The 27424-nt window shown below is 35.1% G+C and overlaps 1 protein-coding gene across 3 annotated transcripts in view; it reads right to left on the bottom strand.

Moving 5' to 3' along the window:
- Nucleotides 1-3750: 3750 nt before the first annotated feature.
- The window catches only part of LOC125645547 (uncharacterized), a 67762-nt gene continuing 44088 nt past the window's right edge, over nucleotides 3751-27424 (bottom strand). Inside the window, exons 21-47 of one of the 3 annotated variants that reach the window (XM_056141544.1) lie at nucleotides 25261-25462; nucleotides 24979-25145; nucleotides 24641-24802; nucleotides 24254-24382; nucleotides 23869-23997; nucleotides 22340-22462; nucleotides 22023-22145; nucleotides 20913-21164; nucleotides 20649-20777; nucleotides 20237-20362; nucleotides 19849-19989; nucleotides 16516-16635; nucleotides 15703-15951; nucleotides 14115-14348; nucleotides 12386-12508; nucleotides 10519-10779; nucleotides 10408-10431; nucleotides 9757-9863; nucleotides 9586-9647; nucleotides 7738-7922; nucleotides 7424-7523; nucleotides 7293-7315; nucleotides 7046-7166; nucleotides 5941-6116; nucleotides 5272-5333; nucleotides 4455-4496; nucleotides 3751-4267 (exon numbers count right to left, since the gene is read on the bottom strand). In XM_056141544.1, coding sequence (XP_055997519.1) covers nucleotides 4259-4267; nucleotides 4455-4496; nucleotides 5272-5333; nucleotides 5941-6116; nucleotides 7046-7166; nucleotides 7293-7315; nucleotides 7424-7523; nucleotides 7738-7922; nucleotides 9586-9647; nucleotides 9757-9863; nucleotides 10408-10431; nucleotides 10519-10779; nucleotides 12386-12508; nucleotides 14115-14348; nucleotides 15703-15951; nucleotides 16516-16635; nucleotides 19849-19989; nucleotides 20237-20362; nucleotides 20649-20777; nucleotides 20913-21164; nucleotides 22023-22145; nucleotides 22340-22462; nucleotides 23869-23997; nucleotides 24254-24382; nucleotides 24641-24802; nucleotides 24979-25145; nucleotides 25261-25462 — 3581 coding nt within the window. In that variant the 3' untranslated portion in view covers nucleotides 3751-4258. The other 2 variants (XM_056141546.1, XM_056141543.1) reach the window with 2 other exon arrangements.

Genomic DNA, 27424 nt, shown 5'->3' with positions numbered 1-27424 from the left:
TTCGGTTGAGCATCACTGAAGAGACATTATTTGTCGAAATGCGCATGTGGTGCATCAAAATTGGTACCGTATAAGTTTTACATAACATAAAGAAGTATCGACATAACGTAATGATGTAATCACATAACGTAATGATGTAACCACATAACGTAATGATGTAACCACATAACAAAGATGTATCGACATAACGTAATGATGTAACCACATAACGTAATGATGTAACCACATAACAAAGATGTATCGACATAACGTAATGATGTAACCACATAACGTAATGATGTAACCACATAACATAAAGAGGTATCGACATAACGTAATTATGTGACCACAGGACGCAATGATATAACCACATAACATAATGAAGTATCGACATAACATAATGATGTAAACACATAACATAAAGATAAATCGACATAACGTAATTATGTAACCACATAACATAATGATGTTACCACATAACGTAATGATGGGTTGCAACCCCCAAATCCCCTTTAAATCAACCACTGCTTTTGAATCCATTAATCAAAAGCAATTAACCAATTTCGTTCACCGAAAAAAATATCATATTTTTCGTAATATACATTAGATACTGTGTATCTAATGCTGTCTGGCGTGTTTCCTGCCGGTTGTTGGGCCGTTCTTGGCGCGCTGGTTTTGACTGCGGATGGTTCCGTTTGCCTGTTCGCGATGGGGGTGTGACCGGTCGATAGGATATGCTTGCTCCTCCTGGGCACCTGATCCCACTATTGGTGTGTCCAGGGGTCCCTGTGTGCCAAACTATCTATTTTGTATTGCTTATAGGAGTTATTAGATTGATTACTGCTCGTTATCTTCACCTTTCATTTTGCACTAATGCTATGCAGTTTTCTTAACAGACAATTAATCAGTTATTTCCGTGCATATTAGTTTATGACCTTTCACCCCGTGTATAAAAAAGTCTCTCTAAAAGTATGCGGCGTAGTGTGCTATTTTTTTTTTTTGCAGTTTTAGTTCAGTGTGTTATAGAAGAAAATCGGATTGACATGCTACATGGAATGCTTTCCCCGTTAAACAAAATTGTCAGTTGATTACATCAACATACCTTCATAATATCAATAAATACTCAGCGTTTTACATATATATTCTATATATCCCATGTCATATATTTAAAATACTCCATATTTTGTCGATATTTGCTTGGCACAAATTAACAAATTCCTTGCATGTGTCAACAGAACTCGATGTATAGTCATGACGTCATCAGTATACTATCATATTGATCAGACAGAAATTACTCGACAGCAGTATGACATTTCGAATTTCTTTGGATCTTAGTAGCTGCATGGTTTATTTTATGCATAAATAAAACTTACATAATAATAATATCGGAATTTAATATATACTTAATGATATACTTATTTCACATTATTTTGCGGATTTTATACCAGTAAATATTTTCATAACCTGCCTTAACGTACCCGTGCAGACAGTAGAAGAAATACCAGCATAGGAGTTATTGCCCTTGACAACATTTTTTAGATTATAAATAATTTTTTATCTAAGAAACATAAACTTTTTCGGTATCAATAGTTTACCATTTTTTTTATTTTATTCAGTGAATAAAATTCCTCTGAATGATATATTTCTACCATACACAAACTTTAATTAATTAGATATTTTTGCAAACACCTATGGCATCATATGAGGATCAATCAACCTTAAATGTTCTACCAAGCCCCTATTTTTGTTTCTCACAGAAATATTAACTGTTTTGAAGGGAAAAAATCCAAACGTATGGTACAGTGATTGATGCAAGTGCATACTCAAACTAAACAAGCTATAATGTAACAGCATCTTGTCAGTCATCAGCGAAGTACCGCGGTTACACACATCCCTATTGATACCATTTACATGCAAGTCGGAAGTCGCTCCCAGCACTTTTGAAACGTATAAATATATCCAGAATATATGCAAAATTTATATTACTGGCTATAGCAGATATCTTGAACTTTCGCACTGTTTACATGCGATGAGCTTTTTTACGCAAATGAGTCCATTGAAAAACGCACAATACGTGCAAACTAGGGGCATTTCAAAGTCACAATATGATAAACATATTACCTTCGCGCATGTTATATATCGAAAATTCGAGATTAATATAATATCAAAGAGAAATATCACACACTGTATAACCATTTGACAGGGAATTGTACACGTTTACAAATTATCACCTGATAGCCATGGTAAACATAGACAAAACATTGTGATATTATCCCCACTATAGACCTGTACGTCGGGACATTGTTTTTTTTTCCTTCGTTGTGACGTCATACGGTGTGAAGTGCACTGATGTGCATTCATGTACAGCTCTGTCATCCTTCCAGCGTAGGATTGTTGATAAAATACATAGCCCCCTTTTCAATAAAATTGGAACATGGAAAAATTCATATCTTGTAATCAGTCATTAAAAATATTACTTCGTTAACTGTAACTCAGTTTTACACACAAGTACTCCAAAGTTGATGATAAGAATATATCGGAGTTCATCATTAACAATATTTACGGAGTTCAAGATTTCCAACAGACTTCTCACGGGTACGTTTATCATGTTTTTGTATTCTTATGAGGCAACATTTATTCAAAACCTTCTACATGAGAAAAGAAATATCTTGCTGTGATCTTCAAATTGATGGCATTTTACATATTAACAATGTTCCTTTTCATTCATATGTTGATTTGATATATCCCAGTGAACTGGAAATAAAAGACATCAAAGAGGCTTAAGAGGCGTTATGACGATCTAGTCTGTCAATACAAACTATCATTGGGTCAAATGCTGTCTGATGTATTTCATACCGATTGTTAGGCCGTTCTTGGCACACTGATTTTGACTACGGATAACTCCGTTTACTTGATCAGGATATAAGACTCACGGCGGGTGTGACCGGTCGATAGGGTATGTTTACTCCTAGGCACCTGATCCCACCTCTGGTGTGTCCAGGGATCCGTGTTTACCCAACTATCTATTTTGTATTGTTTATAGGAGTTATGAGTGTGATCACTGTTCGTTATCTTCACCTTTCATTTGCTTCATATTTAGATATTTTATTGAACATAGACGTTAACGGTAAACAACAACTCAGCTTAATGATAAACGGGATAACTTCAGCTTCTCCATCGTCAACTTCCCATATGTATGTAGCAATATTCCTTTATCACCTACATGTGGCATTTACCAGGTATATCTCAATCAATTCGATAACTAAGCACATTTGGCATATGATCAATTCTAAAATGAAACAAGTTACTTAAAAATAAGTTAATGTTACAGGGGTTTCAACGATCTCGATTTAAGTCAGCGTTTCGCAAATTCTGTGGTCGTTATAATGATAGTTTTTGCAAACATATGTCGTTAGGTCGAATGCTGTCTGATGTGTTTCATATCGATGTATAGACCATTCTTTACATACTGAATTCAACTACGGATTACTCCGTTTATCTGATCAAGGCATAGGGCTTACGTTGGATGTGACGGATGAAAAGGGGATGCTTACTCCTCCTAGACATTGGTATATCCATGGGTTCGTGTTTGCCCTAATCTTAATTTTGTATTTTTATGGAATTGATGAATCAGATTTTCATTAGCGATTTATGTTGCGTAGTCGTGTGAATAACATCCTCTAACCAATCATATTAGAGGAGGAGATTGGAAACACCCTTACATCACTGTTGTAACGTCACCGTTTTCAGTAAAGAAAAACAAACTCTTCGTTGATTTTAGTGGCTAAATTTAATGAGCAAATTGTATTGCTTCGGCGTATGTATAAGACTACATTCTAATAAATCAAAAGAAAATTATAGATATTTCGATAATAAATCTGTTGAAAATACAACATCTGTTAATGGATATATGCTATAATAATGATTCTAGAAAACACTTCTAAATCTATGCACAAAAATTACACTAAAATGTTAAACAAATATACCTCGGTTCTTGGCTTATTCATTGACCTTGTAAATGTTTCATCGACAAAATGAACTTTGATTTTTCAAGCAATTGAGAGCATTTAGCAGTCAAAAATTCGGGATATTTTGAAATAAACCCTTTTTGTTATTTAAAAATCAACTATTTCAAACAGAACAATATATCTTGATTAAATGTTAAACAAACAATATCTGTATCTATAAAAGTAAAACAACAAATGTATATCATAATATGTAGTAAATGTCATTTTCGTTGATCAGTATCAAACATCTTCACAATCGATCTTCTGTCCAATCAATATTGCTGCGATAAAGAAATCAATTACTTACAATTTCAAGAATATACTTTACAATATTTTCTTCATTACACAATAGAAGATCGCAATCATTTATTGTATACGGGGCACTGCAATGTGCTTGCTTATTACTTTTTAAAAACATGGGAGTGCATTAATAATGTGCTCTGCGTAACTACTTCTTATTCAACTTACGTGTGTCGTTTTGGGGTTGAGAGTAGGCTGTGTGATGTGAAACTAGAAATAAAATCGCAAAATGAAAGTAATCACTCGATGAAACACTTCAAAAATTGTTCCATATCTTCTATATATAAAGCTTATACGGTACCAATACGCCAATTTCGAGATACTTCCGAGTTATTTCCCTTTGGAGAACTCTCGTACATAGTAAGGCACGAAAGAATTTGTTTACACGCGGGAGTGGGACAGATATTCAACACAGCGTAAGTGAATGTACTTAGTAAGTTTCTCATACGCTGTTTGATAACCCGAATTCGACTGATACACAAACTAAGTAAGTGATAAGTATTTAGGGTGTAATTAAATACATAGAATTCTTATCCTATCACGTTATTTCGCTGGTCATAAGTACCATATCCAAGACATTTCTTGCAAATATAACATTGTTTGTATGTTTCCACTTTGGTAAAACATTTCTTTCAATAGTATTTAGTATTTCCCACATTTACTTATTTAAAGAGAAGCCGCTTTTAATACATTTCATCATCTTCCTCGTTGGCTGTATATCTACTCTGTCCCACTTAGGCATTCAAAGTTCCACTAAATGCACCTCCTATACAAAAGAGTCCGTATCTCGAAACTGGCGTATTGTGATGCACCAGATGCGCATTTCGACAAATAATGTAAAATTATGTAAACTTAATGATGAGAGCGTAAATCAATGATTACGATTTAAGTGCGTAAACCGATAAAAACGAATAGCCTTACTTATGATGACGTAGAACAATAAGTACTAATGATAGCATAGACCAAAAATTACGAGTACCCTTACTTGTTTGTTTTGTTGAAGTTTCTCGTGGAGGGAATCCCATGTGTAATTTGGATTACTGCAACCTACAAATGAAGATACAACCATTACTAAAACACTATCAGTAGTAATGGCTATACAGTGTATACTTCGTTTGGAAGTTTTCGCATCATGTGATCTTTCCTTTTTTTCAAAACCGGTTTCTTGCACTTAAAGTTAAAAAATAACAGCCGCGGTGGTCTAGAGGTTAGAACGTTCGCCTCGCATGCGGAAAGCCAAGTTTGGAATACCGGCCGCGACAAATCTAAGTCGTTAAAACAGATAGTGACAGTTCCATCACCAAACACTCGGTATCAAGTGTGAATGTCACGGGTCCTCGGATATGGCCTTTAAAGCGGATGTCCCGTGTCACAGTAGCTGTGGCACACTAACGAACCCTAATTGCTCAATGACCGTAAGCACCAAGCAACGCCTAAATTTGAAACCCTTCACCGATCTTGGTGACGTCTCCATATGAGTGAAAAATTCTCGAGAGAGACGTTAAACAAGATACAATCAACTAATCAATCAATGATACAATGATACTACACAATACACATGACCCATAAGGATATAAAGAAGCCTGGAAAATTGCAACGACACTTCGTATTTCGTCGCCAACCTTCATCCATCTTAGATACAATCCTTTATCACCTGCATTTATATCTCCATAACCTGATTGCTTTCCAAAGGAAACGTCAGATATATCTCTGGAAACATCATGCAATTCTTGGTATTCTCCATGATTATAATCCATAGTGTGTTGTGAATAGGAGTTCCTTTCTCTAAAGTCTCCAGCCATTTTCGGTCTAATGTCTGTGTTGTCCAATCTAATAAAAATCGACAAGAATACACTTTGAGCTTTTATTAGGTAAAATGTTTTCCATTTTAATCCTCATTTATTTAAGAAGTCGCATTTCTCGACATTTCTGTATTAAAACCTACAGATATTTTTCTAAATGCCCCCAAATAATCAAAATGATGTACATGTATGAAGAAGCCAGTCATAGAATTTTGATCATTACAGCCCAGTATCAAATTTACCAAATACATTATTACTAAGTCAGAAAAGTAAGTAATAATATGTTTGATTAACATGACTGTTATGTCACTAAAATAAGGAACGTTATTCACTTTTGTTGCGCTGCATTAAATGAAGCCAATAAAATCAACCGAAAACATATTTTAAAAATTCACTTTCCAAAGACAGATAACTCTAAACACAACATGATACAAATTAATATCTTTGTTTATGAAAAATAATTTCATTCTCCACATTCCTTTTTTATTTGTCTATTTGTGTTTCCGTTGTACTAAATCTGTTAAAACAGCACGTTTGTTTCGTTCAGGAAAACGCTAGTTTCGTTCAGAAATCACATTTGATTCTCACTTTTAAACGGTAAACTCATAGTAACTCTTTGAAAAGTAAAAGCTCCCAAACCTTCTCTCGTGAGGAAAATTTGAAGATCTTAACATATTTGCAAATAATCGCAATTCGCTATTTTTCTACTCTTCAGCAGGAAAGTAGTTAAACGTTGAGTCCAAAATAACGGAAACCTCCCTTTTTATCTAAAATCATTTAAATCTGTTAAAAGCCAATGCAAGATACATATTCAGGTTGTCAAACTAATCACCAGCATTAAGATTATAAGTCATCATGCTGAAATTTAGGACTGGACATTTGGATGACATTTGGATGACATAATAGGACCAAATGTGATATACCGATATATTACTAGTATTAAGACATGTTACTTACTCCTTTTTTATTTCTTTCCTCTTGGGCCTCTGTTGGTAGCATCTGCATATAATGATCAGAACGATGGTTGTTATCAATAAAGGTATGCTCACTCCCAGGACGACAATTAGTGTCGACCAGTCTGGAACAGATATGAATTCAATTGTGATTTTAGTTTAGCTACATTTAAGAGGTGATTTACTACTTTCGACTTCCTACGTCGTTATATATTAATGCAGACTTTGATTTAAAGCGTAGAGCTGTATACCTGATAATTCTGATTTCTCCTTTCTGAAAACAGAAGTCAATACAAACTTGATAATTTAGTATATATAAGATGAAACAAATATAACGTATCCCCGCAAACACATTGAAACAATATTTTCATAATTTACTTACACGCAAGTTGTTACACCCGCAGAAGAGTGACATTTTTCTCCAGGCATACAAAGACCAAGACTTGTGAACAAAACACATGGTGAGGATGCCTTTGTTATAGCTGGAAATGCAAAGACGTTTAGCAAATATGTAATATATGAACTATTCATCAAGTTTCCATACACACAACTTATAGTTATCAGTACTGCATTTGCAAGGAAAAGAAAAGCTTCTTATTTCTAACCCCAACTAAGTAAATATTTGGGGAAGGGTATAATTTCATAATAATACTACAGTGCTTTAACTGTTTCAATATATAACGGAACCTGACTTACAAATAACCGATCTTCCATTGTCATCTTTTTGTGCCATTTCTATGACATTTACGTCATGGCCATTAAGAATAAGCTTTTCTTCTCCAGATAGCAATCTCAATGTGCTGGTAACCATGTTACGCTGCAGATCTTTTGTATCAGTTTTGGGTCCATGGACTTCTATATCAGCAATGATACTCCCAAGACTGAGAAAAGTTAATCACAAATCATTTAATTTCAGATATTGATTTTTTCATACTTCATTTAATGAATAAAGATTGATGCGTTGATATTGGTGATCTCTTTCCAGCGGGGGTGTGGGGTGGTGGTTTTCAGAGTTCGAATATCGATCAAGGTGCATCTTTAAACATAAGAAATTAATGGTAGGTTCAGTCCTTGAAACGGTCTACTTTCCCACTTCAACGGTTAACGAACGCAGAGTGAATGGTATGTTAACGCTAAACGCAATTAAGTGAAAGGCAAGCGAACGCAAAACGTGAATGGAGCGCATATTAAATGCTGAGCGAGCGATGAACGCACGATGAACTATATATTTGAAAAATCCTGGATGTTCCCTTCATTGTACTTATTTTAACATCAGGTAAGAATAAAAGACTTGTATATTTAAGCAATAAAACGGTTTTGTAGTGCCGATATCAATAGACGACATTAACGTTTAAGTAGCGTTTTTTCAACACTTTCCACAAGTAAATAAACAAAATGCATGCAGTCGGTATCTCGTGAGAAATATGATACATCTGTATATGAAAATCTGAAGACGACGAACAGTGATCAATATCATAACTCCTTTAAAGAATACAAAAACGAATTTGGGCAAAAACGGACCTCTGGTTATATCATAGGTGGGATCAGGTGTCTAGGAGGAGTACGTATCCTCTATCGACCTGTAACACCCGTCTTAGACCCTTATCTTGATCAGGTAAACAGTGCAATCCGCAGTTAAAACCAGTGTGTAAAGAATGGCCTAACTATCTATTTTGTATTGTTTGTGGGATTTATGAGATTGACCACTGTTCGTAATCTTCATCGTAATCTTCACCTTTCATTCATCCGTTCCATTGACTGGGATTTCAAATGAAAGGCGAATATAACGAACAGCGATCAATCTCATAACTCCTATAAGGAATATAAACAAGAGAGTTGGGCAAACACGGACCCCTGGACATACCAGAGGTGGGATTAGGTGCCTAGTAGGAATGATCATCCTCTGTTGACCGGTCACACCCGCCATGAGCCTGATAAGTGAAATGTGTTAAAAACATAAGCAGTTTATCTTTTAAATGGGCAGTTGTAGTATAGGTATGTAATGTGGAATCATTGTCAAGTTCGTTAAAGATACGTTTACCCATTCTGACAAGTTATCACGCTCTTTTTCATATTTAGCCCATTGTCTGGCATGTTCTTCTACAGGATGAAGTTCTATCGCCAATTGCGAGATCGAGGTTCTTTTATTAGTTTATTAGGACCTTTTAAGATAACTGATTTGATGTCCTCATTTTCAAATATTTCAACATCACCAGTATTGACATATCCAACTGTACTATACATGTAGTTGAAGGAAGACGATGAAGAACACGTAGTTGGATTAAGTATAAGATGGTCTCTATGGAGGCGCTGTAAAGTTTTCTTGTAATGAAAAAGTTTGGATGCAATAGTGGGGATATTTTTGTACGAAATACTGGGTGTAGACATCAATTTGAAATATGCTGGAATACAAGACTGTACTTTTAATGACGAAAAATGTCGCTAACTTTGTGGAACTTAACCCAAAACTTGTAATGTATCTATATGAAAGCAAATTTTTCAAATTACACAAACATTATTCAAACAAAATCAACATTCACTTACCGAATAGACAGGACAAAGACAGCAGAAAATCTGCGAACACTCTTTCTGTAGAAATTCGCCAGCTAATAAGTTTCAAATAAAAATTCCAATTACATTTTTTTCTCAAATATTGAATCTGATAAATATTTAATAAAATGTCTTGTTATTTGCATGTTTTAAATAAGTTCATACCGAGTTTTCAAAGTCTTCACGCCACTTTTCGCTGTTGTTAAGAAATTCATTCCTAGATATTTCAAAGTTGAATCTGATTTCGGCACGTACTTTGACGTCTGTTGATTCTATTGATAGCAAACTCAAATTGTTAAACTGATTACGATGAAATATTAGCATAATGATATGGGATTATTGATTAATTATGCATTTCATTGGTAACTGACAAAAGGTAACAAATATAAGAACAAAATAATTGTGTGGTTGCTATTTCGTGCTTTTCAGAAGTAGGATAGGTAGGACATATTCTTTTGTTTCTTTTTTGTTTTGTTTCTTTTTCTTTGTTTTAGTCGTTATGTTTTTGTGTGAACGAAATATTTAAAAAGGTATATGACTGTAGTGAATATTTAATGATGAAATAAAATATGTTTGATGCTATAATACTGAAATATTGATGACGTGTAAATGTTACTCAAAATTGCGATACTGCGTATACCGTATCCTAAAGTCATCAACATTTTCGGGATAATTTGATTCCGTGCTTACAAAACCAAAACGTGTAGGATCGGGGATTAAAAATAGGGTACGTCGGGAAACCGGAACCACACAATTATTTTTAACACCAAATATCTAAGTATATCCAGAAAAAGCGGACAGCTTGTATATTCTTACTTGGTTTGTGTGGTGACTTTGGACCTACAACACATCAATGTAAACTTGATTAAAGGTTTCATTATCATTAGGACGAAACAATTGATAATTCATCATTGGTATGCTACTTACGAATACAGTCAGAAAGGTTTAGCCCGCCATAACGACATTCACAATGGGAGGAACCTGGTGTATTAATACATGTCTGATATAAGTTAGTGTCACACTTGGTGATGTTCATCTTGCACTCATCCACATCCTCCGAGCAATTAGTTCCTCCCCATCCGGTCTTACATTGACATTTACCGGATACATCATCGCATTCCTTTGTGTTGTTGACAACACACGTGCATTTGTCAGAACATTGTTCCCCAAAAGTATAGTCTTTACAGGCTGAAAAGAAACTTGGGTTTTAACATCTAGAGCTATTTTCATCAATGGAAGGCATTTGACAAAATAAAACGATATATATTGAATTTTGATCAACACTGAAAACTACAAAGGCTCGTCAATGATTGCGATAAGAAATGAATAAATTTAATTACATTTGCATAAGTCAAGTTTATTGTACCAAGTGAATAAAATGATATACGAGTATATGTATGTCACGGTGTAAAACAACACTGGGTGTATCTTTCTGCATTTCCTAGCGTAAGTATAGATAACGATGTAAAATACATCAGACGAAATTCAACATGGATTTGTATGACATTAAATTACAAATATTATAAAGTGGTCAATGTAAAACTTATACGGTACCAATTTTGATGACCAGATGCGCATTTCGACAAATAATGTCTCTTCAGTGATGTTCAACCGAAATGTTAGAAATCCGAAATAACAATAACATTTTGGAGCTATTATAGCCAAAAACAGCGTGCCAAAAAAGTGGAGTCAAATTCGTTTAAGGATAAGAGCTATGCATGAAGGAGATAATCCTTAATTTTGAAATGAATTTCTAAATTTTATAACAGCAATTAAATATACATCAATGTATAACGACATTTTAGTGATTGAAATAAAAATTAATGCTTATTGTTAAATAACGATGAAAATGAAGTAGAATTCACATTACTGGTAAATGATTAAAAGCCGTTATATTTGCACTTCAAACCTTTTGAAATAAGTGTCCAGCCTTTGTAATAATGATAAGGAAAATCTAATTTTCTAAAAACATGTGTGGTAAATAATTAATTCTATTTCATATTTTGATTGAAAGAAAGTTGATGTAACTTTATACCAAGAGATTTGTATGAATATATAATTTCTGTTTAAAATATTCCAATAAAGCATGATACTTTTCATAGACGTCGATGTAAAATTCTTAAGCTCTTCAAAATGATAACATAATTGCTGAAATACCACCACCAATTTAGTAGACTTGAAATATGATCGTTCTGCATTGAAAACTGCTTCAAATTGTATTATCAATAGCCTCTTTTATTTTTATTTATCAATTGGTTCTTTCAAATGTGAACATTCTTGCCATGTAAAATTCGGGGTTGGTATTTGTTTCATCATACTTTTTGACAAGCCCCGTAACATATCCTTGACTTTAGTGAAATGGTTCTCAATTAAGTAAAGTAATTGATTTGGTTTGAAAGGCAGTTTATAGAAAATCATTTCCTTCGAACCAAAATATCGCTTTTTCATTGATTTACTTATAACACGTGACTGCCGTCTAAATCACTATGTCCAGCAGGTAACACTAAGAGTCGCAATATGGCCGAATCATAACCGAAATAAAATAAACCGGAAACTGTTTCTCTTTTAAATTATACTGATCTCTGTCGAGGGCCTCGTCAATTGCAATTGCAATTTTGAAATTGGAGTAGCGACCCTTTCTGTGACATCTGGTTTGATGTAATATGTCTACGTCGCTCAAACTACATCGAATAGATGTCGCGAGGAAATAATCGTTTTCCATGATGTTTTATAAAAATACCATAGAATAAGCATGTACACTGTCGTGAATTCACTAATAATGAATATATAATACCTGTACAGAAGTATCCATCGCCTTCAAACCCCTTCAAACAGTTACAGTTAAAACTTCCAATAGTATCAGTGCAGATGGCCCCTCCGGAGCAGTTGTGAATAATTCCCACACACTCATCAATATCTGATAAAGTAGAGAATGGACACTGTGAAATGAGATTCATAAGACCCTAATTATAGTAGTTTATGTGCAGCTTATGTTATATGAAAACGGTTAGTCATCATCAAGCTACGACATACTTTCTTTTGCAATATATCAATAAAAGGGCTTCCTAAAACCTGTGACAGACGGTGTGTGTGTGTTTTAGAACGAATTTTCATCGAATTTTTTTCATTGATAAGGAAAAGTCAACAATTGTAGACGAAGTACCAAAAAATTTGACCTAAACTTAGTGTTTACGGCCGTAGTAGTGAGATTTTGTTCACGTGCCAACATATGCTGCGACACGGGATCCCTGTTTTAAGGTCATATCCGAAAGATCCGTGCTAAGCATTTGGCGAAGGTGTAATCACTGCCTATGTTACATGTAACGTCTTAGGTTTAAAGCGACCATGAAACAACTCGACCACGAAATCACGACCTCCCGATTCCGAAGCGCATGCTCTAACATTGCGCTACTGCGACTGTGACTGAGGGTAGATATATATATCAAGGAATTTGTGTGTACAAAGAGAGGGTGAAGATAACGAACAGAGATCAATCTCATCACTCCTTCATAAAGAATATAAAATTCAGAGTAGTGGAAACATGGACCCCTATACATAATACAGATGTTATCAGGTGTCTAGGAGGAGTAAACACACACTGTCGACCGGGGGAACCCGTCATGAGCCCTATAGGTATTCAGGTTAACAGAGTAATCCGTAGTTAAAATCAGTGTGTAAAGAACGTTCTAAGAATTGGTATGAAATATGTCAGCCAGCATTTGACCCAATGATAAGTTGGTTTGGTAAATTAGATCGTTATAACAACCATAGCATATTTGAAATGCTGCCTTTAAACGAGACTGTTTCATCGCCTGTAACATCGATTTATTTGTCAGGAATTTAAAAACTTATCGTAAGCAGAACAAGTTCTTGCGAGAGACGTAAACATCATATGCAGGTGATAATGGAATATTGCTAGACAAGTATGGGAAGTTGAACTTTTTAATACGTAAAAATCTTAAAGCTGACAAATCTAACACTACAACTACATGTAGTTACAAAGGCAAATCGTATTGTAATGATTTTCACCCATTTAATGGGAGGAGAAATATTTCTTTTATGAGTTATGAATTTTATTGTTACTAGTCCCATTTAAGAATCATACAAGATCAACACCTCCATTTCAAAACCATTGGGTCCTATAATTATTCCCACATTAAGCTAGCTAAGGCGATGGTTATCCGTTAATCAAACTGAAATTTCGTGCAAATAATTATGCTTACGCATCAATTAAACTCTTAATCAATATTCCATTTGGGATTCGTTGAGGTTCCTTATCTGAACAACTTTAAAACTCTTTTTCGTCAAATTCTACACTAAGAAATCAGTTATGTAAATCGAAAAAAAATGTACAATATTAAACTGATTTACGGTCAGAAAGAAAGTGGATGGATAATTAACAGAATCATGTGAAACAAGAGAACTTGGAAAGTTTAGTTTGATCCAAGTCGCACTTTCATAGAACATGTAGTAAAAAAAGTGAGATTCAAATCGTGAGACTTTAGTGAGCTACATCTACTAACTATAACATCTATTCAGCGTTGTTGCGTTCAGTTGATAGCCTTCCTGACACGAACATGTGAAGCCCCCCGGTCGATTGGAACATTGGTGACACTGGGCGGTTTTACATTCATCTATATCTTTACAATCCTTCGTATTTATAAGTTCAAAACCATGTTTACAGCTGCAGGTGTAATTTCCGTCAAAGTTTGTACATTTCTGATGACATGCTAGAGGATCCTGACATTCGTCGATATCTGTAGAAAAAGTAGGAACAGTATACACACAAGCCTTGTCGGTCACCTGGATATTAATTACAAGTATCAATAACCTTAAGCCTACGAAATCTAGAAATATATTCCTGTTCTGCAATAATACTAAACTAAATCTAGTATTCAGCAACAGTATAAAACAAGATGTGTTCTTAAAACTATTCTATAAGAATGTGATGTATAGTTGATAGACAGTCATAAAATATGCATTCAGGCTGAAATTCTCTGTTTAGTAAGTAGGCATGGGTAATTTGTGAATGCCCGATGCGTATTCTTGAAATAATCATTTCGTCTTGACGTTCCATTACGATGTCACACGGTTTGTTTACTTTGTTTTGAATAGAATAAAGTTTACTTTTATCCCAGAAATCCCAATGTATTTGCCAAAGACAATGTAGATATATCTCAAATCCGTGTAGGGAATTTTGAAGTATACAATATCGTCTTTAAGTGCCCTTTTAGCCGCTTTATCTGCTTTGTTGCTGTCATGGACACCAATGTGAGTTGGGATCCAGCAGAACACAACTATTTTACCTTGTAAAGTTAAAAGAAAGTAACGGTTTAAAATATCTAAAATAGATGGGTGATCAACATTTATGATGTTTATTGACTGTAGACATGAGGGAGTCTGAAAATATTGTCATTAGAAATTTTAATGTACTCAAACGCAAGCTGAATAGCCCTGGCTTCGGCAATATAAATTGTTGCTTCATTCGGAAGCCGTGCAGCGAAAACGTCGTTTGTGATAACTGCAGTAGCAGTGACTTTATTTTGGTCTTTTGAACCATCTGTATAGATATCAATTGTGGAATGTTTGTTTTGTTTTATTCCTGATAATTTTTGCTTGCAAATAACGGAATTTGTTTCAGATTTTTATATTCAGAAAGTGATGTGTCTACTTTGGGTTTTAATAATTTCCATGATGGTATTTCAGAACGTGATGAGGGTTTTACGATGTCCAAAGGTAAGTTAGAATCGTACATATGTTTTTAACTCGTAGACCGATCGATTTTATACACATCTTCGTTTTGTCATATAAATGTTCAAACTGCAGATATAAAACGCAGTTAAATGCAAGAGTGTCAACGTTAGCTTTTAATTTAACAATTTATTGTAAGGTGAGTTTTATTCTACGTAGATCGAGAGGTGGTTTGGTTGCCTCAACATACAACTATCTACAGGAGAGGTTCGGAAACTCCTACTTGACAATGTAAATTATACATATTTTGATAGACACTATTGTATACACAATCAATTTACTCATAATATCAAAAGATTATAAAGTGTTGATGAGGCAATGCCGATTTGCCTACTTTGTCTATCAATCTAAATACTGTACCTTTGCACTCGCCAGTGAAGTTTTGGAACCCTGTAATGCATTGACACCGGAATGATCCGGGGGTGTTCAGACAGATCACGTGATCCCCAGCACATGGATCATTTTTACATTCGTCGATATCCACTTCACACGTTTCACCTATCCATCCGGGCTTACAGACACAGCCATTCACATGATGACAACCACTGGCACCTCGTCCACATTTACAGGATGTCTCACAGTTCTCGCCATAGAAATACTGACTACACTCTAAAAATAGTTTCATTTCATGATAAAGATTAACCAAAAGCAACATTTATGGAGAAGATGATGAAAATGTGAAGATAACGAACGTTTATCAATATCATAATTCCTACAAAGAATACAGAATTAAGAGTAGTACAAACACGGACCCTTAGACACACCAGAGACGGAATCGGGTGCCTAGGGGGAGTGAAATATAATGTTGACTGGTTACATAACCGTAAGCCCTCTCTCTTGATCAAGTAAACGTAGTAATCCGTAGTGGAAATCAGTATGTAAATAGCATAAACATCATTCGACCTAATGATAGGTTGCATTTGTAAATTCCATTGTTATAATGACAATATAATTCGCAAAATGCTGACGTCATATGTGACTTTTGGAACTCAGGTAGCATCACTTATTTGTCTGTAGCCTACCTCGATTTACAAATGATCAAAATTGTTTTTAAGTAGTGTCTCACTCCTAATCTTAGATGATATAAGATTTAGAATATGTCTATAATCCCTAAGAAACCTTTATATAGCTGAATACTAAAGCCATTGGAAGGAAGTCGTCCGTATGTAATACCTTTGCAGGATTTCCTGTCATTTTGTAGTGCGTAACCAATGGCGCAACCGCAGGTAAATGATCCATTTTTGTTTGTACAATTATGTGAACAGGTTGTAACATCTTTACACTCGTCAATATCTAAATGAAAAGAAATATAGCTATTTCGTACATCTATAAATCCTAGTTTTGAAAATATATCATCATCATCAATTGCAGAAAATACAATTATACAACAATGCTAAAAAATAACACAGCAAACTGATCTTTAAGGACTAATGATATAAATCAAACATTACTTTAATTCATACAGATCATAGTTCTACTCTTGATTTGTTGATTGACATACAAAATAAAATTCCTTACCATTTTGTCACATATGCTGAATTGCCCGTGATAAAAAAAGATATGCCTTTTTCTAATGAAAGTTATTAAGATTTTTATCGATGAAATATTTGGGATCCTGTGGGAGATGCCAAATCTTTCGGAAAATGACTGAATCTTGTCCTGCAAATGCTGCTAACATGAACTTCTCAAAATGAATTGACATCAAGGCTGTCCACGCGATCATAACTTACATGTTCTTATGACGACTTTGTCAGAACTAACAGAAAACAGCTGAGAACTAACAGAAAGCAACTGAACTGCAGCAGGGTCGAACATTTTTAATCAATTGTAGCACTTGAGGAATTTCTTAAGAATCCCACAAACAACTGTCCTAAAGACTCCTCTTATCAAATACCCAAATGTCAAGATAAAATATTTCAGGTGCCTACGTCAACCTGAAATTATTAAGCCTTTCTGAGTTGATATTTGGTTACCTTTAAGGTAGCTCATTACATTACAATTTTATGTAATGACCCGTTAAAACACATCTTATGAAGTATGATTTCATCATCGAAAGAGTGATAAAAGTCTCAAGTATTTTATATGAATTTCATATGATTTATCCCGTAATGATAGAGAAGGTGCTTTGTTCGCAAATAAGAGATTCTAGAGTCCAATTTTCGCTGGGATTAGATGCATAAGATGAATATCTAAGAAAACAGTCCTAAACAACCCAGATAGACGTTCTAATTCTTAAATACAAAATAGCTATTACAATTGAAAATGCTAATATTTAAAAATCTGCGGATAAAATCTTCTAAAAAAGAAATTGAAATGAAATGATCAAAATTCTAAAATATTCCGATTTTCCTGATTTGAACCAGACCCGATGGGAATTATAAAAAAGTATTCATAGAGAACATTTTAATCAGAAAATTCCGTGGATGTAAAATCGTTTACAAATTAAACGAACTCATAAAGGAAACTAATTTGTTATTGACACGTGCATGCAATTAGGAACAATAAGATTCAGTCACTTGGAGCTATTATGGACTTTAGTTGATGAATTGGGGTAAGAAATTCAACTTAGAGATGATATTTGATGCTGCATATTCTATGAAAGGTATGTAATAGCTTGATGCAATGCTCAAACATTCTGAGTCGTATAGTTCCAGGGCCCATATACAGTTCGACCAAACATAATAGATATTTTTCCGAATTCATTTCCGCAAATCTTGGGAAGTATACGGAATTTCGGACATGGAAATTTTGAACTTTAATAGTAATATAGATTGATTAGGTATAAATATCTAGAATACAGAGTTGAATTTCATATCATTGGTTTAATGTTTTTACATCCGCGAACTTAGGTACCCTGTAATATGTTGACGGTGCTACCGTTTGGGCGAGCCGCAGCTTCATGTATGTACATATTTTGTAATGTTCATGCTTTGATCAGGCCAAATACTCATTACATGAATTTCCCCCCAGGGTTTTATATTAAAAATCATTAAAAGATGTATACATGAATGTGATTGAAATATTTTTATGCTATATATACATTTTATTTATGCTGCCTTCACTGTGAGGCTCTCAGCCTCTACTTTCCCTTTTTTCTACTCTCAATCTTTTTAAGTTACTAATTGTATGATAAAAATGCCCAAACCTTTCAAGTTTGTAAAACTATGTTTAAACAGCACTGCCTTTAAACACAAAACGCATTTCAATATAATGAAAATTTGAAAATAAATCGATAAATTCAACTATTGGGCATGTATATGCCCCTCCCCCCACATATGCGAACCTATCTTTAAAAAATATTGAAATTCATATGATAATCCCCTTGCAGCAATGGTATGTTCCAAAAGAGAAAACTAGAACTATTTTTATAATATTGTACATAATCCTAGTTGTAACACAATGATGAAATATTTCAGCATTCACATATAAGCATTGAATAAAATTGCAACATAATTGATTCCAGCCCCTCTCCACTGTTGTTGTGGGGATACATGAATTAAGATTGATTAACAAAACTAGACTTAATTAATGATTTTTTCAGTCGTTAATACATGTAGCAAGTAGCATAGTTGGTTATCATGAGGGAGAGGAGGGGGGTGTCGTCGTGGTTTGCATTACCGGACATGTTAAAAGGAAATTGATTTAAGCACTTTTTATTTTTAGGCGCGGGAAAGAAACAAAAGATTTTTTAAAAAATGTTTTCAATCCGACCGAATTCCATTTATTTTTGGAATTACTTAAATAGCACCAATTCGGTACCTTTGATCCCTCACATATTCTAACAATTTTTAAAAAGAAAGTCTCCTTTTTTTCTTGTTAGAATAATAAATTCCTATTGAGAATTTAGTATTTTATTCAGATTTGTGGTTTGCAGTCGATTATACACAATTTGTATTCGATTCCATATTACATATGCCTAATGTTTACGTATATTCAATATTGTCCCGGTAATATGACTTTTACAAATGGAAATAACAAGTACCGGTACATATTTAGATCCGCCACTGTCAGTCTTATTATGACGTACGTCAAAACGTAGACGTGACATCACACATCATCTTAGCCTGCCTTTCATAAACATAGCACTTCGTTAAACATTTCGCCTAATGATGCACTGAATTTTGGAGCAAGGAGGCCACAAGATTTTGTTGATAATCCACGTAAGTTCACAATCATATTCCAAGGTGTGACTTTGCGAGATCTCAGCCATTTTTGACAAGGGACTTCTGGGATTAGCGTCAAAAAAGTTTATTGTTAGAGGTTTAGATTTAGCTTGGATTATTTTCCGCGCTCTAGTCAATAGAGCTCGCAGTACGAGCCAGCGCTCGCTATGAGATTTTATACCTTTACTCTTTAATAGTAAATTCGAACCTAAGCGATATACATGTATTATTTCTAAAATTGATTATTTTTCCTTGCATAATTATTTTCATAAAGTAATCAAATTGTGTGTTGCTTTTGTTTGGTAATATGTATATGAATTATATGTATGCATGTAAACAATACCTTTGCATGTTTTCCTGTCCACTGCAAGTTTGTATCCTGTCTCACAAAAACAAATTCCAGTGTGATCGTCATGTGCGACTTGTTTACAACCGTAGGAACAGTTTAATTCCGGAAACAAGGAACAAGAATCTCGAGCTGGCACTACAAAATATATTAGTTGAATTTCAATCAAAGGAGAAATGTTTATCATTTCCATAAATATTGTAAAGAACATGCAATATCAGAGTACGTGCTTAACTTATTAACTACATTTTGTTTGTCTTTCTTTTACGAACTTAAATGTAAACTGATTTCATTGGAACGGAAGTCTACACTCTAACAAAATGCCGAAAGCTCAAAAAGTAAAGACAAAACTGCTTTGAAATACGTATTTGATAAAACTTCATACTCTTTTCACACGTTTTTCGATCATCCTTAAGTGTAAATCCGAAGAAGCACAGGCAACTGTATCCACCATCGGCGTTTTCGCATTTCTGGGAGCATCCGTGAATAGGAGTCTTACATTCATCAATATCTGTTGAAAAAAGCATTTGATCAACTGTTTTTATATCAAAATGTAGTAATACTTTTATAATATAGTATTTTTGAAAAGTAATTATTGTTCATTTTGAGGACATTTTTATATCCATGTTAAAAATTTATTATACGAATATTGAAATCGATATATTTTATACTTCATGAAAATATTTAGATAAATGAATAGATAAATAGGTAGATAAATAGATAAATATATATACAGTGTATATATATATATATATATATGTATATATATAAACATGTAGACTAGAGTAGATAATTACCTTCACAGACAGAGTTTTTTCTTTGATATCCTTCCTTACATTCACAGGTATAGTTACCGAACGTGTTCATACACTGTGTAGTGTCCACCGGGCAGTCATTCAGTGATGCATCGTCACACTCATCGATATCTTTAAAAACAGGAAAGAATGTGACGGATATAAAATCACATCGATACATAAAATTTTATCCCATTGAACACATTCTTTTCATAGCAATCCATTCAAATTCAATTTGAAATTGTTACAATAAAACAAAAATCCAACCTTCACACTTGTCTTCGATTAATTTGAATCCTTGTAAACAATCACACCGGTAAGAACCTTCAGTGTTATGACAGAGTTTATTGCTACCACATATAGTTGGGTTTAGCTGACACTCATCAATGTCGACACTGCAGTTTTTCTCGGTCCATCCCGAGAGACAGACACATCCTTTAACAGGGTCACACCTGTCTACACCAGAACCGCACTCACACACCTGGTTGCATTTCTCACCGTAGTTTGGTAGCTCACACACTGTTAATAAAAGAGTACCATTTACAACCCACATCATTGTTCCGAACCTGTTACTTGAATTATTGAAAACAAATTTTAACGGTAAACTAAAAGCTCAACTTTATGATAACCGGGATGAATTCAGATTCTCCATCATTAACCTCCCATAGTTATGCAGCAATATTTCATTATCACCTCCTTATGGTGTTTATACCTCTCAACAGATTCGATACGCAAGATATTGTTCCACGTATGATCAATTTTCAAATCGAGGTAGGTTATTGACAAACAAGTTGATGATGGAGGGGTTTCAACAGGCTCGTTTAAAATCAGCATTTCGGAAATTGCATGGTCTCCATAACAATGTAGAATACCAATACAACCTGTCATGGAGTAAAATGCTGTCTGACTTGTTTCATACCGATTGTTAACCCGTTCTTGGCACACAGATTTTGACTACGGATAACTCCGTTTACGTAATCAACATATTGGGCTCACGGCGGGTGTGACCGGGTCGACAGGGGGTTCTTACTCCTCCTAGGCACCTGATCTCACCTCTGGTATATGCAGGGGTCCGTGTTTGCCCAACTCTCTATTTTGTATTGCTTATAGGAATTATGAAATTGATCACTGTTCGTTATCTTAATCTTTCATTGATCACTGTTTGTTATCTCCACCTTTCATTATGGAACATTGTGACACAAATATGGGAAGTTGAAGCTGAAATAATATAGTTTGTCATATAGTTGTGTTGTTAGTTTGCCGTTGACATCTATGTCCAATAAAACATCCAAATAGCAAGCACACTGGAAACAATCTAGCAAAAATTGTTATTCCTTGGATATCGTTGCAAAATAACCACAACAGTTTGTAATTTACCGGAACAGGAAGTTTTATCTGCGTTCAGACTGTAACCAGGACGACATACACATTGGAATGATCCGTTCATGTTGAGGCATTCTTGATCACATGGTGTAGTATCCAGTGCACATTCATCAATATCTGAATAATTATTTTACATTGTAACATCTGTAGAAAATTCACTAAAAAGTAAATTGTAATAAATGTACACAATGAAAAAGTTAGAAATAAACAGTTTTTAAAAGCATGTAGCAGATAAAGGGTAAATATGTCATTTAGTTAAATATGTAATTGAAAAATAAACTGAATTAACATAATGAAAACTATATTCAGACCTGTGCAGTTTATCCCATTATTTGTGAGCTGGTACCCAGATGGACATATACACTGGGTGATTCCGTCTATAGTACTGCAAGCATACTCACATTCCTTCTCAAAATTTCGACAGAGATCATCACCTGTAATTGAATATTGTATGCCATGCTTCATATACTACGCCTTTTAACCAAATACGAATGTAAAACTTGTACGGTACCAATTTTGATGCACAAGATGCACATTTCGACAAATAATGTCTCTTCAGTGATGCTCAAGCCGAAATGTTTGAAATTCGAAAAAAAAAAAAATCAACTTGTAAGAGCTAAAAGGAAACCTAGAGTGCCAAAAAATGGAGCCAAATTCGTCCAAGGATAAGAGCTATGCATGAGTGAAATAATTCTTAATTTTGAAATGAATTTCTAAATTTTATCCCAGCAATTAAATATACATCCTTATTTGAATACATTTTAACGATTATTTTACTGGTGAATGTTATACATTTCCCCTGCAATTGTTATGTAATTCCACTGCATTCAAAATTTCATGGACCTACATTGTACCCTATAGGGAAAATGCGAAAACAAGAGGACAATGGGCCCTATCGCTCAGATGAGTTACCTCGACCATGTCGTTCAACTGTTGTGATGTTTGAAAACAAAACATTTTCAATCTTATTCCCATGACAAATGTTGACCACATAATGTGGTCCAAGCCATCACCAAAGGATCATGACATCACTGAATATCTTGTCACAAGATCTGTGCATTTGAAATATGAGAACCATATCATTTGCCATTCAAAAGTTGATAGAGTTTCGAACAGACAGACAATAAAAACACTTTGTCTGGCCCTGCTACTCTTGAAAAGAATGAAAGGCGAAGATAACGAACAGTGATAAATCTGATCAATTTGTTTAAATCAATTCCCTGCATCTTCCCATGTAATACTTTAACCATCTGTTGTGGCCCCATCGTACCCACGGTGTCCCCGAATTAAAACAAACACATAAAGTACTTGCATATTGCTATGACTAATCATGGGTTTGCTGTTATTGAAATGAAGGTTTTGAAAAGATATTTTATATGAATTCCCATATAAAACCTTGATTTCCTATTGTGGTCACATCCTTCTTCAGTGGACCACAATTTGAACATATTTGAATCTGCACTACCTAAGGATGTTTATGTATTAACATGATGAATCATGGCCCTGTTGTTCTTGAAAAGATGGCCCTTAAATATTTCTCTACTAACTTCGATACCCGATGACCTAGTGATTCTTAAGAAAATTTTAAAATGACCCTCCTTATTGTATGTTTTTTCACATGATTATTTCCCCTGTCTAGGGGACACGTTCCTTTGTTTGAAGAAACGTGACTCCCCTTTATGCAAGGATGATTTGTACCAATATTGATTGAAATTGGCCCAGTGGTTCTGGAGAGAAAGATGATAATGTGAAAACTTCACCGACAGACGACAGAAGTTTTGAAAAGAAAGCTCAACAAAGCTTTCATCTCCGATGAACTAATAAGATAGTAACACTTTACCCATATCATTGCAGGTAGAATTGTCTTCATTCAGACTGAATCCTGGGTGACACAAGCAACTGAATGAACCAATATAATTTCTACAAAGCTGTTGGCATCCAGACGTGCCTTCCATGCACTCGTTTATATCTGTGATATCAAAAGCAAAATATCTAGACATGAAAACAATAAACCAAAAAGTTTATAAAGAAATACCAAAAAGTAAACAATGTGATCAACAATATTGTTCTTCCTGTCCATCAGAGAAATATAGCATCATTGATGGTTTCACTTCATTACTTAAATCTGAAACGGGAGCTCTTTTGTATTCATCAATTTATCTCTACCTGTCTGTCCGTTATTTACACGAATACCAACTACTTTTCTACAGCTACAATACACGTACCATTACAAGTGTCGTCCAATTTTCTGTACCCTTCAAGACAAGTGCATATATAACTGCCATCTGTGTTTTCACAAGTTTCCTTGGCCATATCACAAGAATTACTTTCAGCCGATATACACTCATCGATATCTAGTTTGAAAATAATTTTGACCCATCAATATCCTGAATACCGTGCATATCACTTGTTTAGATAGTACAAGTATAACACACAAAACACGTCTTGCGTTGAATCTTTCGCCGAAGATAAAAATACCTTTCTTGGTATTTGTTCACAATGTACTCCTTATTAAACTTTGTCAAAGGAAAAAATAAGTACCCTGTACAAATTATCAAATTTCAAAGTTAAATTGAGTTTCCTTTTTCGATATGTTATTAAATTTAAAGAACCTTGACATTTATTTTCGACATCGTTATATCCAGTGGGACATTCTGAACAGTTGTATCCTCGTCCCAGTCTGACCTCTTCCTCGGGGGACAGGTCAGTACAATCCCTACCCAGAGGACAGGGGTTCTGTAGGCAGGCGTCTGTCTCGATCTCACAATCATCTCCTATTGAACAGAATAAAAATATCAGACAGTAGTGCATTTGTCATGTTGGATACATTACTTCTACATGTATATAGAAATTAATATACGAAGACGGAATAGCCAATTCTACTTTTCACCATATTTGCAAATCAAACATTGGTCGTGAATCAAATAGGTGAAATGATAAGCATATATACCGGAATATCCGATGTTACAGCTGCAGGCTGTCGTGCGAAATCGGTCATTTCCTGTGGGTATAGTATTGAAGAAATCACAATCCCCACTGTCACTACATCCGGTACAAAATATGATGGAGACATCGAGGGAGGGGGACTGTGCGCCCTGGCTGTCTACAGCAATAATACTAACGAAAAAGAATAAGTGTTAGGTTGTTATTAAGAATTGAAGAAAAGAAGGAAACTGATACACAAAGATATAATTTGTCCTGAATTGCAATACTTGTTTTAATACAGTATTACCTTATTTCAGAAATGCTAGCATTTTGCGGCGTCCATCGTGCTATTCCCGTTTCATCGTCAAGTAGGAAATTGTCTGGTTGTTTTAAAACTCTGTATGTCGGGGTTTCTTCCCCATCATCAGAAACATTGAACCTCATTTCCACTTCTTTATTGACAACAACATGTAACGTGGTATTTCCTGATATCTGCGGTGTTTCATTTTCTGTTACAACACAAAGTTGAAGGGCAATTATTTTTTAGTGTAGGACCGCTACTAGAAAAACCTTAATGTGTAGTAACACTACCTATGATCAGCTTATTCAATTAACTATCAAAATATAACTTAGTTGATGTAAACAGTGTATCGTGACGTAATGTATAGCCTCGCCGTTTTATCTTTCAAACAAAACAATCTTCAACAGCAACAAAACATACAAGGGTCTGGTTATAAATATATGCTGTTTTGTAGTTGTTACCCTCAGGTTTCTATAATTACAGCTGAACACACACAGAAAGACAGTTCGCTTGGTCGTGTTGTTGAAAGCAGATGGTATGAAGTTTTCCTCAGCCACGGAAAGAGACGAATAATTAAAAGTAAATAAGTATTGTGAGATAAAAATCGACGGGTAATAGACTGTTTTAATTGACGCATCAAATGAACACGTCATAACAATTGTGAATTTAATCAAGATTATTTGATGCATATCAAATAGTCCACAATTAATTAAGATTGGCTAATACAGTTCGTACCGTTTACGAAATAAACCTGGTTCGAACTATCTTGCCTCTTACAATTCCACCTAACGGGGAACGAGTTAACTTTTCATTCTGCTCAAACCATAGATTCAACACATTGTGAAAAATGTTCTTACTGACAATCCATTGCCATCGAGCTAATTTATTAACATCGTGCAATCGTATACGCAGCCAAACAATCCTTTACTAGTGCAGCAACAGGATGAAGCCAAAAACAAAAAAAAAGGGGGGGGGACAGATGGAAGCAATACCGATCGATTGGTTTTTGATTTGTTTTGTCCATGGCGAAGATAACGAACTGTGACCTATCTAATTCCTATGAGCAATACAATAACACATCTCTTCCAACAATGGAATCGTCACCACTGTCGGCGATGGGTTGCTAAACTTTGGCCTGAGTTAGGCGTTTTCTCGGCCACTTAGTGGGGAGCCTCAGCCTCAGCGATTTTTATCGTGCCACCTGTGACTCGGACCCGCGGTTTAATTTGACGACCTGTTACAACTGCGATGGGTGCTGTGGACCTTTCTATCCTGGAACCCCACGGGACTTGAGTCCGAGACTAGGAGGGCAAGGCAGTGAAGCATGGCAACGTTATTTTCCCCCACTCTTTTAAATACAGGAGGTACCCATTCAGCCGGTGATGGAGGTTTAATCCCGGGCGAACGCTACTCGCCTTTCTCAAGGTCAACCTGAATAGAATCGTCACCACTGTCGGCGCTGGGTTTCCAAATTTTGGCCTGTGCTCGGCCGCTTTGCGGGGAGCGATTTTTATCGTGCCACCACACACGGACCTTTCTAACCGGGATCTCCACGGGACTGGAGCTCGAGACAAGAACGGCATACCAGCCAGGCAGTGAAGCACGACAACGCTGGTCCACCCCTTCCCCAGAAGGCAGGAGGTACCTATTCAGACGGCGATAGTCGTCTAATCTCGGACGAAGGCTACCATCCCTTCTCAAGGTCAACATGGTGAATCGCTGCATTTATTTGATATTCCTTAATATTCACTTAGTTCAAATTCTACCGCCTGTCGTAAAGCACTCGTACAACATAGCCCATAGGGCGATACCATACTCAGACTTAGTTTCTGTATGTATCTTTTGGCAGCCGCCATATGTAAATTCATATCCTGGTCATGTCGTACACCACCTAATATACCTAGCATTGCCGGTGCTCTATTATTATGTATCCCAATGGCAACCCTATGGCACAATTTTGATTGTATCTATTAGGCCAAAATGCCATTCATGATTCAAGGTACTTGGTTAACGTAGGTTTCATGACCTTTCATAGGCATGGCTAGCGAGTCGGTCAAGCAAAGGGCACCAGATAGTCAGATCATGCTACAAATTCCAAGGCTTGCTTACTCTTAATTCGTCCCATTCTGTAATCAGTTCATTATGTCGCGTTACTTGAATTTATTCAATT

This window comes from Ostrea edulis, chromosome 6 (assembly GCF_947568905.1).
Source record: "Ostrea edulis chromosome 6, xbOstEdul1.1, whole genome shotgun sequence".
NCBI lineage: Eukaryota > Metazoa > Mollusca > Bivalvia > Ostreida > Ostreidae > Ostrea > Ostrea edulis.
Note: the sequence above shows the minus strand (reverse complement) of the source record. Positions and strands in the feature narration are given on the sequence as shown.